Raw genomic sequence first — 15,048 nt, forward strand, 5'->3', positions numbered from 1 at the left:
CATATAAAGTTTTTATTGAGGGAATAAAATTGCTAAATTATTTATCAATAGTATGTATAGTTATCATAATAGGAATAATCATTTTTCACCAGCAATTCTAATATATATATATATATAATATAAACTTCTTTGAAGTTTTTATGTCTTTCACTTCACTTTCGCATAAAACAAATATACTAAGCTCTAACAAGAAGTGTTCTAATTTTTTTTAAAATTTAGTTTAACAAAAAAATATGTAATTATAAATTTTTCTATTAATGTTCTTTTTTATTACATATTTCATTTCATATACAGAGTAATTTCTAAGAAAAATAAGTAGTTAAATTAGAAGTGACTTCTTTAAAATTTAAATTCACCGTCAATAAAAGGCATGTCCATTTACAACCAATCTAAGGTTATTAGTAAAATTCTAATCAAATCGACCAATTATTTGAATGTTACATCTATATGGTATCTAAAAAAGATGAGATGATGTAGGTGACATCACATAAAAAGAGCAGAGAAGAAAAGCTAAAGAAGAGAGGAGTGAAATGTAGTTGAATTAGATGATATGGTTGGTTTGACAATGTGTTTATGAAGAGAATAAGAAGAGAGTTAACAACACAACATAGCCGAGAGTTGAAGAGAAGGTTGAAAAAGAGAGGAGATTATGCAACATAGACGAGTCAAATGATGCATTTTTGTAAAGAAAAAGAGGAAACACGGCAACATGTGAGCTACTCTAGAGATGAGAAATTAGAGAGTGGTGTCTCATGTGGATGAGAGAGGAGTATATAGTTTATGATTTTATTTTTTTAGTATTCATATTTAATTTAAATTTGTTCAGGTTTGGACTAGTCTTTCAAAACCAATCTAACATGTAAAGATTCAAAATTTAAAATAACTTAACCTCAACTTATTTGCGAACAATTAGAGCATATTAGGTAGGTTGGCACATTTCCACCGTGTTAGAATTTTTTTAGTTATTGCTAGTATTTTCTTTTATTTTCCAACCTCTTTAAATTTTTGTTTTTCATTCTCAAATTGTTTCTTTAAGGGTTTTATTTGAGTAGCTTTTCTTTTTCTTTTGTGAGATTTTTCTCGATTTCAATGATTACTTCCATTATGGGAGCACACAAGTTGAAATAGGTGTACACTTGTAAGGTGGTACCCATACATCTACTTTACTTGTGCACCTACTGTATTGGTATCACTCTCTTGTATATTTTTCTCTAAGTATCTAATATCTATGAATGACCTCCACTATTGGACATAATTCTCAATATCCATATTCAGTGTCAATCCCCAACTCATGAATTATCGTAGATTTCTTTTCTTTTTTAACATTTGTGGTAAAAGATTTGTGCCCACACCATGATGTTAATAATAGGTTACACACATGAAAAAATGAACAAGGGAATAGAGGATTACGAGGGGTACATGAGGAAACGATAAAAGCATATGTAGGGAATCAAACTATCTGAAGAAATATTTTAAAAGATTAAAACACGTGGCGACAATAAGGGAAACATGTGATGCATGACACCTTTCAAGCTAGAGAATACAGCACGCATCTATGTTATTTGAAGAAAAGATCCTGGCCATCAAATTTGCATTTCAAAGACATATAGACAATGATTGAAAGGATATTTAAGATAAATGGGATTAGGGTTTTTTAGAACCTGATAGCTGCATTTTTGCACGTAAGGTTCCTTTAAACTTGGTTCTTAGGCTTTTGACGAAATGAGGTAAATTCATAGGACTTTTGGTAATCTTTTTTGTATATAATCACATATTTTCAAATACATAAGCATTAAATGAATTATTTGACTTTATTTTCATAATCTCCTTGAATTTTTTATCTTGTTCTCTCGATTTTCTTCCTCTTATTCTCAGTAGTCTATCTTTTTCTCCTTCTAACCCCTTTGTTTCTCTCTTTCTCTCTATATTTTTCTTATAAACCCGAAATACTTACCTTCATAAAAGAGAACAATGTATTTGTAACACCTCAAACTTGATATGATGTGCAATTCCTATTCATGCCATTTTTATACAATTGGCCCACAAAATCTATATATGCATAGTTCAAAATTATCATACAACTGAACATCTCATATGATATATACAGTAGTTATATATATAGAACATGATGTCAAAATTTAGAATTTAACAAAACAAAATAAATTTTCTAAAATATAAACAAAATGTACATAAATCGGAACTTTTTTACAGGTTTTACTCATTTGGCAGTTATTTCGGCTCTTCTTTCTCTTTTGAAAAATATAAGGGTAAAATTTAATGAATTTCACCAACTCAATAAGTATTTCTGTTCTTTTAAACCAGATAAGATTTCATGCAAACATACAATATGAGACGAATGCAATAAGAATAGTTTCAATACAAAATTTATTTTTTATTTTTGCCATTCTCACAGTTTCTGATCAGATTTCTGAATTTCACTCGAATATTATTTATAATTCTCAAAATATATCCACATACTCTAGAAAAATATATATACTGTAACGACTCTGAAAATTTAAAAGGAAATATATAATAATTTAAGTGCTGAAGCGAAATAAAAGGTTAAGGTTTACATCCCTTACACAATAATTTAAAAGTACTAAACAAACATTACAAAATGAATCCTCTGAAAGAAACACAAAAAATGAGAAAAATATAAAGTATCTAGCATATACTCGCAATCTTCTTGCGGATCGGCTCGGAAACCAGATCCTCTTGATCTGAAATGGTTAAATAAGGGGTGAGCTATACTAGCCCAGTAAGGACATCACATTATATCACCGACACAGAAGCAAAGGTTGATAGAAAATCAAAAACAACCGATGGAGCACTAATTTTAAACTAATACATTTATTAAAAATAAAACCACTTACCTTTTTACTTACCATTGAGGAATTTATGAAAATAAATTATAGAAGCAATAATATCATATAAATCATAACTTCATGTACAATCAACAACATAGAATATATCATAAATTCACATTCATTAACAATAAACTAAATCATAATCATTTCTCGTTTCACCAGGCTACTAGTATCCATGGGGATCCATAAGGGTGTCTCCACTATACGTGAACCCTTTTTCCTTAACAGTCTTAATTACATAGTCGACCCTATACCCCGTCCGGTATGAGCACCAAGATATTAAACCTCAATATCTCATCCGATATTAGGGTGAAGTGGGCTGTCCTTATATCCCATCCGGTACGAGCACTAAATTACCAAGTCCCTATACCCTGTCAGGTATGAGACAACGTTCATGGTAGGGTTCCCTATGAACCCGGTCCGTCCACTATTTTTTAGGATATCTAGTGAGACTGTCTTCTTATCTGTTTATTAGATCACACATTTTTCCTGTTTTTCCTTAGTCTCCGTTACCAAATCAAACATAATTACATAAACAAATAAACATGTATCCGGCAATGCAATCATATCTTATATCCCAAAATCAAATAGTGGTCAAGTAAAGCAATAATACATGCATTTAAACCATAAAATAGATAAACCAGAAACCATCATACTTTTAAACTGCAAGATCAATCAACAGAAATCAACATAGAACAATGTCCAGTTTGTGCTCAATTAGCAATCCGTAATTAATTATGCACATCTATTTAATTTGTACAAAATATAGTATTATCATTTATTCAAACTTCAATTCCATGATAGAAAATATGGTAAGGGGTCCTTACTTGATTTGACACAGAAAAGCTAAATGATTTACTGCGCCTAAGGGCAGTTCCTAGGTTCCCTAAATTTTTCTTCGGGAACTGAAATGCGCTTACGGTACCTACAAATGTCCCAAATAAAAACAAAAATAAGTTCCAGGGTTTGCTCGGCCAATTTCAGAAATCCAGCAGACGGCTCCGTCGTGCTCCAGCGACGCCACTTGCGGCGGTGATCCACATCGAGTTGGCTGTTTTCAGCCATTTTTGGCCGAATTCAGCCAAATTTGCATTAGTTTCGGCGAGAAAACATACTTAGAGAACTTGGTTGGCCCAAAAAATATAAAAAATTGAAACTTACCGGTGGCAGGGCTCTCCAATGCGGTGGCTCCTCTGGCTCACGTTGCGGTTAAGTGTTTTGCTCCGATCAACCTATAGAGAAGAAAATGGTGATCACAACGGTGAAAAAATTACGCGAAACAGGAATTGAGAAGGGCCTCATTGGAGGCGGTTTGTGAAATTTTTCACGGCAACATTTTTCGGCCAATTGACCATTTCTTTCACTCCGATTTGGCTATGGGTGGGTTTAAAATTAAATTTCGTGCGAGAGAGAAAATTTTTACCTTTTTTGACGGTCAGAAAAAGTTGCAGTGTGGCGGCGGGTGGCAGAGGTCGGCTCCCTAGCGACTGGGCTGTCTTCTCCGGCGAGGGGTTCTGGCAGCTAGGGTTTGGATTTGGGTGTGGATGAGATTATTTATACCCATCCGCTTTTGATCTAGGCTGTCCATCGCTTTTAATCTGAATCGTCCGATCGCGATTAAATAGGGAGTAAATCTGAGTCGTTCATCACGATTCAATCTAAGCCGTCCGTGCACAATTCAATCTGGGTCGTCCATGTGCGATTCAATCTGGGCCGTCCGTGCACGATTCAATTTGGACTGTCCGTGCACGCGAGAACGGATCTCAACCGTTCGATCACGCGCACGCGAATCGCCCACATGACTCCCCCCCGCGTGGCCTCCTGTGCTAGTGCCTCTACCACTTGGCGCGTCCTGATTGGTTGGGGCTGCTGACTGGGCATCTGAGTGGTGCAAATTTTTTAAATTGCGTTTTGACATCCGGTTTCTGATTTTTCTTTCAAAAATACCCCCAGAACCCAAATTTTCACCCCTTCTTCCCAAAATTATTTTCAATTTAATCCTTAACTAATTTTTTACCATTTTTTTCATTAAAATAAAATAAAATAAATTAATAAATAGTTATATTTATTAAAAAATATATATATATATAATGTTGGGTGTTGCATATACACTCGAATATCAATCATAACTTCAAAATATAACCATATACACGCGAAAGATCATATATATACACTCAAAAGATCATTTCTAAGGTTTTATCTTTAAGATTTCATGCGCGATGTCGTTTATGTCGTCATCGAGGAGAGGTAAAATGAATCCCTCCATCGCATGGATAACACACACACACACACAAAATTTCACAATAGCCATAGCAGTTAGCAGTTATGTTTGTTAGGTGATCCACACTCACAAATACCTATCTACGTCTGGACTAGGTTTCAAACTTTATCCATGTACAGGTTCACCATGCCCGTTGAATTTCAGCCACATACACATACTCCCCTCCTCAATACAGACTAAACGAGAAGGTATTCAGGATTCATACCCTAATCTTTCGCATCATCTTGTTTCTAATTTCTTATTTACTTCTCTCTTATTCTTATTTTTCTCTTAAATTTCATTTAATTTGATCGTTTCACAACCATAATTATTTCTTACGTTATTCTATTTTCTTTTCTCAATCTTCCGCGTTATAGGTGATTCCTTTTAATTTAAGTTTTATTTCTTATCACAATTTATGTATCCCTCAGTCCTAAGTTTGTTTTCTGGTTCCATCTCCTCATAATTTTCAATAGTTTAGGGTCCACTTGTCATAGGTCTGGATTCTGTTCTTCATCAAAAATTATGTCAATATCTGTTCTAATTTTAAAATACACCACAAAATTAATAAAGTACATTCATAATTCTAAAATCCTAATCTAGGTTCAGAATCAGAAATACTTACAACTCTTTTGTGCGACAATCTTTCCGAATCTGCTTAATGTCCTAATATCCTGCATACGCACAACACAAATTAAGTACTGTAATTTAAACACTAAACATAAGCTAATTTCAATTGTAATCATGAATTTCAATAACAACCCAATGAAATACCCAAAAATATCAGATTATGTACCCGAGGAAGGCTCTTTGGCTTCTCCTATGGTGAATTGGATTTCTGTACCTGAAAAAGACTCTTTGGCTTCCTGATTGGGTGAATCGGGTTTCCATTCATGAGGAAGGCCCCTTGGCTTCCATTGGTGGGTTAGTTTCCCACACCCAAAAAAGGCTCCTCGGTTCCCAAGCGGGTGGGTGACCTAGTTGAGCTTGCACAGCTAGCCCGACACCGACCACCCGCCTCCCGTCGCTCAACAGCCAAACAAACACATAACAAAAGATTACATTCTCGGCATGGTGCGATTTGGCCTCAATTTTGACTCCATATAGTTTCTCTCGTGCTACTCGATGGCTCACCTTGCTTGCTTGAGATTTGAATGAAAAATTTTATGCCTACAAATCAGTTAGTATAAAATAGAAAAAGATTGAAGAAAAATAAGGGAAAAAATATGAAAAAGACGAAACATGTTACCTTGCTTGCCTTGGTCTTCGCCATCACATGGCGTCTTGACGCGCCTCGGTCTTCGCCATCACACGACGTTTTGACGCGATTTCTTTTTCTTTTTCTTCCTTTGAAGTTCGGCTTCCGCCACTCTCTTGCCTCCACCACTCTCTCTTCTTTCCTTTTCTTGCAGCGGCCGTTCTTGGCTCCTCCTTCCACTCTCATTTTCTCTTCTCCAACCTTCATTTTCCTTTCCTCTCTTCTCTCTTCCAATCAGCTCTCACTCTGTTCGACAGCTCTCTTCTCTTTCTCTCACCTGATCAACTCATCTCTCCTCTCTCTCTCTTTTTTGACTTCTCTGCTAAATGAAGAAAACCCTAATCTTTTTCCCTTTTATACCCATTCCCCTAGCCGTTAGATCTCACAAACTCGATTCGAGTCATTCATCTTCAATAAAATCTCAGCCATTTGATCTTCTCAGACGGTTCGATCAGGACCATCCATTTTTTTATTTCTTTTTTCCTTCTTTCACTTCCACTTATTTATGCTTCTACCCTCCTTTTTTTTACCTAGTTTCATTTAAACCCTTGAAATTAAATAAAAACCCTAAATTTTTTTAAATTCTTTCATTTAAATCCTAATTCCAATTTTATTTAATTATTTGCATCCCCTTTTATTTAATTTATGGCTGGATGTTATAGTATTAGGTACGTAATAACTTGGTATCAAAGCCGTGTTTCAAATCCTATGTGAAGGTGATGATGGTGGATTTTGTAAAAATAGTGACTGTCGACTACTCCACAATGCTCTTTAACTATATACAATGACAACAGGGTCTAATGATTAAGTTATTGGGCAGTGATATTTCATTTCTAAATGTCGTGAAACTAATGGTTGTTGTTGTGGCTTTGTGTATGTGTAGAGAGGGATTTTTGTCTTTCCCTATGCGGTGCGAAGAAAGTGAAAAAATAATAGATGAACCAATTTTGAAAGGAAAAATCCCTAGAATCGGTTTAATAACTAAAACCAATTGAAAAATCTTACGGCTAGACCAAACCCGGTTTGAACTAAACTGGTTTAAAAACTAAATCAATTGAGAAAATATAGGGTCATACCAAATTCAGTTTAAATCTGATTAGTTCACTGAACCAAACTAGTTCAAACCCCACTATTGATGAAGAAAAAAAAAAGAAGAAAAAGAAGAAGAAGTTCATGTCATTGGACATGATGGATCGGGCTTCTCTTGTGACTAAGAAAAATCCATTTATAGGAACTAGTCGAGCTTTTCTTAAAAAAACATTTGTTAAGCCAGAAATTGAGCATTCCACTGATGATTCGGCACATAAATCCATTTATGGTGTTAGAACACTACAAAAGTTGACTAAAGGAACCTTTGATTATATCTTTAAAGTAAGTTATAGGAATGCTCGATTAGATATTCATAATTCATTTCCCCTTAATAACATTGATTAAGGAAAAATGAAGATTGTCAAAGTATTAATGTTAGTTGAAAAAATATATAATAAAAATAAAATATAGAAATAAAAAAAATAAAAATAAAAAATTAATGAAAAATACATAATAATAACAAAAACAACAACAACAACAACAATAATAATAATAACAATAATAATAATAATAATAATAATAATAATAATAATTCTTGACATTCAATATTTAGAAGCTTAATCTCAACCTTGAAAACAAGGTTGATACTCAAGGGTAGAGTATTGGTGAGACTTAAGGGGATGGTATTATTGAGAACAAGTTACACTCGTAAGAAAATGAGCAAGAGAACAGAGGATCATGAAGGATGCATGAGGAAAGCAGTGAAAGCATCTGCAGGGAATGAAACCATCTAAAGGAATATTCCAATAGATTAAAACATGTGGCGATGATCGAGAAAACATTGGATTCGTGGTCTTTTTGAGCTAGATGATATGACACATGTCTTTATTCTTTGAGGAGAAGATCTTAGCCATCATATTTATATTTCGAGGATGTAGATGACAATCTGAAGGGGTATGTAAGATAAATGGAATTAGAATTTTTTGGAACCCGACAGATGCATTTCTACTGCTTACACTCTGATTGGATGACTTGTAGGAGGGTTCATTAATGTCAGGTACGGTCAGGTATGTGTTAATATTTAAATTTAACCATATTTGAATGATGGTTTATTAATGTCTGATAATCGCAGTTATTTTTGTTTTGATTGATAAGATGATATAGTTGTATATTTGAACAAATTTCTTATTTTGCCCATAGTTTATTGTATATAGTATAAATGAAAAATAAAAGGAAAAAAATTAAAAAAATATATAATACTAATATAGAGATATATAAATATAAATAATTAAATATATACATATATATAAAATTAAAGAGATATATATATATATAATTAAAATATTATATACATATATAATATATAAGTAAAAACATAAATACATATATATATGATAAAATATATATATATCTAAGTATATTATATACATATATTCATATATAATTAAATAATTAAATACATATATACATATATAATAAAATATATAAATATATATATAATTAAAAATAGAAATATATGAATTTAATTGAATATATAAATACATATTTATAATAAAATATATATATTTAAATATATATATATAATATTTTGAAAAGAAGAAAAAAAAATATAAGAAGAAATGTCAGGTAGAAAAATTTAAGGAGGAAAGTAATATTGTAAATAATAAAAAACATTAAGGATATAAAGAGGAAAAATTATTAAATCATCATAAAACTACTGAATTAGTGATTTGAAAATATGAAAAAAATCATGGCTCAACCACTAAAAAACTATATTATATGTTTAAAAATGCAAACAAAAAAAAAATCATGAAAAAATCATATCATCATTATTGAATCATCATCCAAACAATGCTTTAGTGTTCTTGTGAACTTGGCTCACGGGTTTTCCGCAAAATAGGATAAATTAAGAGTAATTTTGGTCATCTTCTTTGTATATAATCACAAACTTTCATAGATATAAGCATGAAATGAATTATTTGAGTGTATTTTCATAATCTCTATCAAATTTTCTATCCTTTCTCTCTTGGTTTTCTTCTTTCTCTGAGTAGTCTATTTCTTTCTCCCTTAAACCCCTCTGTTTCTCTCTTTCTCTTTCTCATAAACCCTAATTATTTATCTTCATAGAAGCAAACCATGTATCAAGTTCGTAACACGTGACTTCTTTTAACATTAATTTCAAACCATCCGTAACTTTATAAACATCTTTCTCCGTAAAGACTTTTTTGGCCTATGTAAACTACAACAATTTGCAAGAGGGAAAATCAATGAAGGAGGAGACTTAAGTTACAACAATGACCAAGGGGATCATTATCAAAGAGGGTGCAACAACATACTCAATGAACTGGGTGACGCAAAGAGACAACAAGAGTTAATGTTTAGAAATTTGAGGGCTCTGTGTGTTTGCAGAGGTTCAAAGATTCTTGTCATAATGAATTTTGAAATGTACCAATCATGTGTCATGCATTTAAAAACATCATTTGTTACTTGTACATGAAGTTATGGAAAGTCATCTTTAGCTCATTTTTTGGATCAATGGATTGGGGACATGAACAAATTTTGAAAGTAGAAAACTTTATCAAAAGAAATTTTTTTTTCTTTATAAACAAATTCTCAGAATAATTTGATTACACGTTCTCCAGCCTACAAAAATAATGCTAACTTCAACATCTTGGAGGAGATCATACTGCTTTCTTTTTTACAGGAATATTGAAAGAACTACCAAATGATAATATGAAACTGATTTATACAGAATCAAATCATGATATGATACTGATTTATACAAAAATCATTTGTTTTGTGGAACATTTGGGTATGGACGATTAAATGCAGAATTCATTTGCCAGACTCTGAGAGAGGCATTAATGCTGACGTCGGTGGCATTGTTGAACAAGAAGATTCTAGCAGCTCCATAAATTGCCCTTGTTGGATAAACCCTTGATGTAATGGCAGACCTCCCTCCCTGTGCAAAGCTTTCAACTATTGAATGATCCACCTGCACATTTTCATATTTTTGCATTTATGTTTAATTTGAATTATCCAAAGAAAATACAGATAAAATGGAAAATCTAGCTCAACTTACCAGTATTCTTACAGACAGCTTTTCACCTTCTAGTACTGGGAGAAGGTTGCCATAGACATGTTTATCGACGTCAGTTGCAACAGAAGACCTTGAAGAATGTTAAAAGATGAATCAGTCATTTTTCGAAAACATTTGCCTTATCATGTTTACTTAATTGAGAGATTAACTAGCGGTTCTCAAATAAATTGAAAGACCAGTAGCACTAGAGGGCAACATTATAATGCTTACCTTGATTTATCAGTGCAGAAGAAAGTCTTGAAGCTGCCGTCAATTCCTTTGGCAACATAGAAATATACCGGAGTCTGCTCCGAGAGTGACTCATCGGCAAGAACCAGAATACCAAAAGGGCCTAAAGCACCACGTTGGGCAGCACCAGCACTCGTGGTGCAGCTGTACTCATGATTTTGCCCAGTGGTTCTTTCCAGAGCCTCCTTATCTAGCTCTAATTCAGCCACAATGTCCAACTGTTACATTGCCAAGAAATTTTCTAGTAAGTTATTCTGCTCATCTGATCAAACTTATTGGAAATGCAGAGTGACTGTATAATATACCTGGGTGGCCGGGCCAACATCAAGTGGAACCACCGAGCCTGGCTTCACCTTGATGTTCACGAATTCGTTGCTGTTTAGTCTCAAACTGTCAATCTCCTCCACTGGCCATTGAAGTAGATTGGCACCAGTCTTCTGATCAAGAACCAGTGTCCTAGGAACACACTGTAACATAATACAAGAATTAGAATCAAATAGAACTAAATGCAAAACTTTTGGTTTGTCAATCTATTAAAGGATTTTACCATTTATCCAACTTCTCACCCTTAGCAAATAGTAAAGTAAGATTGATACTCGAAAACTATCATACCTGAAGGGACGCCCATCCCTTCTTCACATCAGCAGCTTCACTGTCAGACTCTGTAATCCAACCCCACAATATTCTTCTATGCTTATCCTGATCATAAAAGGTCTTGGATGCATAGAAGGTCCCATAGTCATAACGCAGACCAATTCCAACATCCATCTCAGGATTATCAGGAACCCAAGTGGCTTTGTTGTCGAAGTAAGTCCCAATTGCATAATGATCATTCCTAGTATTATCCAAGCTTGCCTTGAGCACATGCTTGACTTCAGGGCCATTCATCGATGTGTCCTGTCCATTCTGACTTATTTTTGAGACAGGGTAAAAGTCCACACACTCCCACATGCCAGTGCCAGGGACACCGTGAAGGATTGAATCTAACAGCTTAAAATTTTTGAAGTCCTTGGTGTCATAGACTAAAGATATGCCGGTCTTGTTAACTTTAGACCCCACAATAATACGCCACTTCCCTTCTGATGTCAACCAAGCGGTTGTTGGGTCACGAAAATCCTTGTAATGAATGCCAGGTGGAGGGACCAGAACTGGGTTGCCAGAGTACTTGACCCAATTGATGAGGAGGGGATCAGAAAGATCAGCAGGGTATGCCAGATTTTGCACCTGAACTGATTCATTTGTTGAGCCAGTATATAGCATAACAATCTGGCCATCTGGGAGGATGGTAGCAGATCCAGACCAGACACCATTTGAGTCATACCATTGATCAGGGACCATTGCTATTGGCAGGTATAGCCAGTGGATCAAATCCTTCGAAACAGCATGTCCCCACGCAATATCACCCCACACAGCACCATTTGGGTTGTACTGATAGAAGAAATGGTACCATCCCTTGTAAAACATTGGACCTGAATATATAACATTTGATAAATTTAGAGACAAGGGAAAAATGGATGAAATTTGATACTATAATCGTTAATTTCTCTAGGACTTAAATATATCACCCATTATCTCTGAAATGGTTATCAAATAATTACCATATGCTTTCAAGGAGAAACCAGTTTTTCTTTGGTCTAATAACCTGTAGCGAGTAAAACATAAATTTTAAAGAATTAAAATTCAAAACCCATATGAACACTTGATCAAAAGAGAGCAATCTAATACTTCCAAAAGGCAGATTCTGAAAATACTACCCGTACACATGGTTTGTTCTTAAAAATTTGAATAGGACAAGGCGAGGTAAAGTTTAAGCACCGACCTCCTGTGATTATTCTTTAACTCAATTTCCTCGTTTTTTTAAGGCAACAATTGAAGTTGTACTCGGTCCGTCGTAGAATTTTATTAGTTTTGGCTGAAGTTTAGCTTCTAAAATTTCTTACTTCGCTGGCGGTGGATTCTATTTTCAGACACAGCCGACTTTGTAACATTCAAACAATTTTAATAGTCATTGGTTTTAAAGTCAAAATTTTTCCATGTCACGAATTTGAAAATTATTAGGCCGAGTTTATCCTAATCAACCCACAAATAGCAGAAAAGATAAGTTCAACAATTAGTAAAATTCAAAATAGTAGGGTCTTACCATTAGGATCTGAAAGTGAAACGGATCAAATTCCCCGAGCCGAACACCAGGAGCCAACAATTGAAAAAACAAGGGGAGAGAGTTAGCGCCCATTACTGAATAAATAAGACGTCTGATTCTCGGCAATCAAGTCAGTTTCGTGCTCATCAAATGTGCTATTTACTGAATATATTTATATACACAAGTATATACATACTATGTGAATGTATATTAGATATAATATTAGATATAACCGCCGCGAGTTGAACTTTCTTTCAAATTCTCAGAGGAGAAAAGTTTTTGAACTTTCGAGTTAAAAAAATAAATAAATAAATAAAAAGAGAGAATGGTACGACATTGAATATTCCTCTGTCGCTTTTCTTTTAAAAAAAGTTGAAATAAAAATAAACAGGGAAAAAAGATTATAAACTGTTGGATTGAAAATTAAAAACTTTTCTCTAAAAAAAAAAAAAAGTAAAAACAATGAACGGCCGTACCGTTCATCCAGTTTTTCTCAGGTTGAAAATGAAAGGCCGTTCTCTGCCACGACAACATGCTATTGTTCCAAGGGAACTCCTTCAACTCTTCCACTCCGGCGAACAACAGCCGGTTGGTCTTCTCCGACACGCCGGCGGAGACGCCGCGAGACCCAGGTCGCAGTATCTTGGAGGATTCGGTGGACTCCGACGACAATGAGGCTCCATTCTGGCTTGTGTGGGCCTCTCTTTCGTTAATGCTGTCGTTAAGTGAACCCGGGACATTAGAAAAGGCGAAAAAAGCGACTAAAAAGGCAACAAGTAAGAACCCAGAGAAGATAGCGAGGCAAGATTTAATGGGTCGCCGAGGATTGGGCGGATCACCGGCGGAGTGCGGCCCATCGGGGAGAGGATCATAAATGGGCAACCGTGTATCCATGAAAGACAGAGTTGCAGAGACAAGGAAAGAGTAAGAAAGGAAACAAGGTATTAAGTACTGTAAAAACAGAGAGAGAGAGAGAGAGAGAGAGAGAGAGAGAGAGAGGGAGAGAGAGGGTAATGTGCAAGAAGTGATTTGGTGTGGGAATGTATATATAGGAGATGATTTAATTACATTAACTGGTAATGGGGTGGTGAGATGGAGAGAGAGGATTTGTTTTGTTTAATGTGAAATTTGAAGTTTGAAAGGGAAGAAGATTGAGACAAGAAAAATAGGAAAATGGGAGTGTAAGTTGGTGAATGAGGTGTAGTGTATGTAATTTCCTATTTTGCATTATGATCCGAAGGTGGGCCCCGCAGTAACAATTTTCTGGCCAATGATTTCAATCCTCGATGAGTCACAAGCTACTAACATGAACATGAGGCGCATCTCTGCTGTTGTTCATCTAACAATTAATTAATTAATTAACCACCCTTTTTATACATTTAATCATAATTAAATAATACTTATCCGCCAGTAATATTACAGTTAATAATTGCTGATACATGATCGCGCTTAAATCATTTCTGTCATTCTCTCAAATCAGAAATTAGTTATGTCCGTTTTAGTACCAAACCCTTTTATCCATTTTATTAATTGGTAATTAAAATTAAGAAAAATAAGAGATTAATTACCACTTAATTTGGATTATATCCAATTATCCATCCATTAAAACTTCATTACAATTCCAGAAGACTTGTTGCGTACAGTGTCCCACTCGTGACTCATCACCCATGTGACTCTATATGTACTCAATTATAAGTGAGAAATCAAGAAGAAAAGAAAAAATAAATAAATAAACATAAGGCCACGTGCCTATTTTCCAATGCAAGAACCCATTTATTAAAATATTATTGTCCAATTTATTTTATGATTTAACTCATGCCATACATATTCATGTATTATAAAAATCTATATTCATTCAACACTGGTCAAACCATAATATATAATTTTTTTTCAAAATTTATCTTGGTAAAAAATTTCCCAAAAGAAATTTAAGGATGTCAAATTTCAAAACCCCCCTACTTTTTCTCTCTACCCAGGGTTACCTTGAAATTTGATTTCCAAATTTTAGAATCCGAAAAATAAAAAAGAAAATCACAACTATAGAATTCAAGATTATTCATAAAAATTTGATTGATAGTAGCTTTCAAGATTATTAATCATTTTCTTACCTGAAATGTTCAAATTCTAAATTATGTTTGGTACAAAACTTTGCTCAAATTTAGTGTT

The 15,048-nt window shown here is 34.1% G+C and overlaps 1 protein-coding gene across 1 annotated transcript; it reads right to left on the minus strand.

The window, feature by feature from the left end:
* Positions 1-10,191: 10,191 nt before the first annotated feature.
* LOC110817476 (acid beta-fructofuranosidase-like) lies at positions 10,192-14,010 on the minus strand. The gene is given in 8 exon segments (XM_088218173.1): positions 10,192-10,256; positions 10,259-10,409; positions 10,497-10,584; positions 10,725-10,960; positions 11,048-11,209; positions 11,355-12,211; positions 12,883-12,891; positions 13,359-14,010. Coding segments are annotated over 8 exon segments (1,986 nt in total). The 5' UTR covers positions 13,777-14,010.
* Positions 14,011-15,048: the final 1,038 nt, after the last annotated feature.

Source organism: Carica papaya, chromosome 4 (genome assembly GCF_054855325.1).
Source record: "Carica papaya isolate Zhongbai chromosome 4, ASM5485532v1, whole genome shotgun sequence".
NCBI lineage: Eukaryota > Viridiplantae > Streptophyta > Magnoliopsida > Brassicales > Caricaceae > Carica > Carica papaya.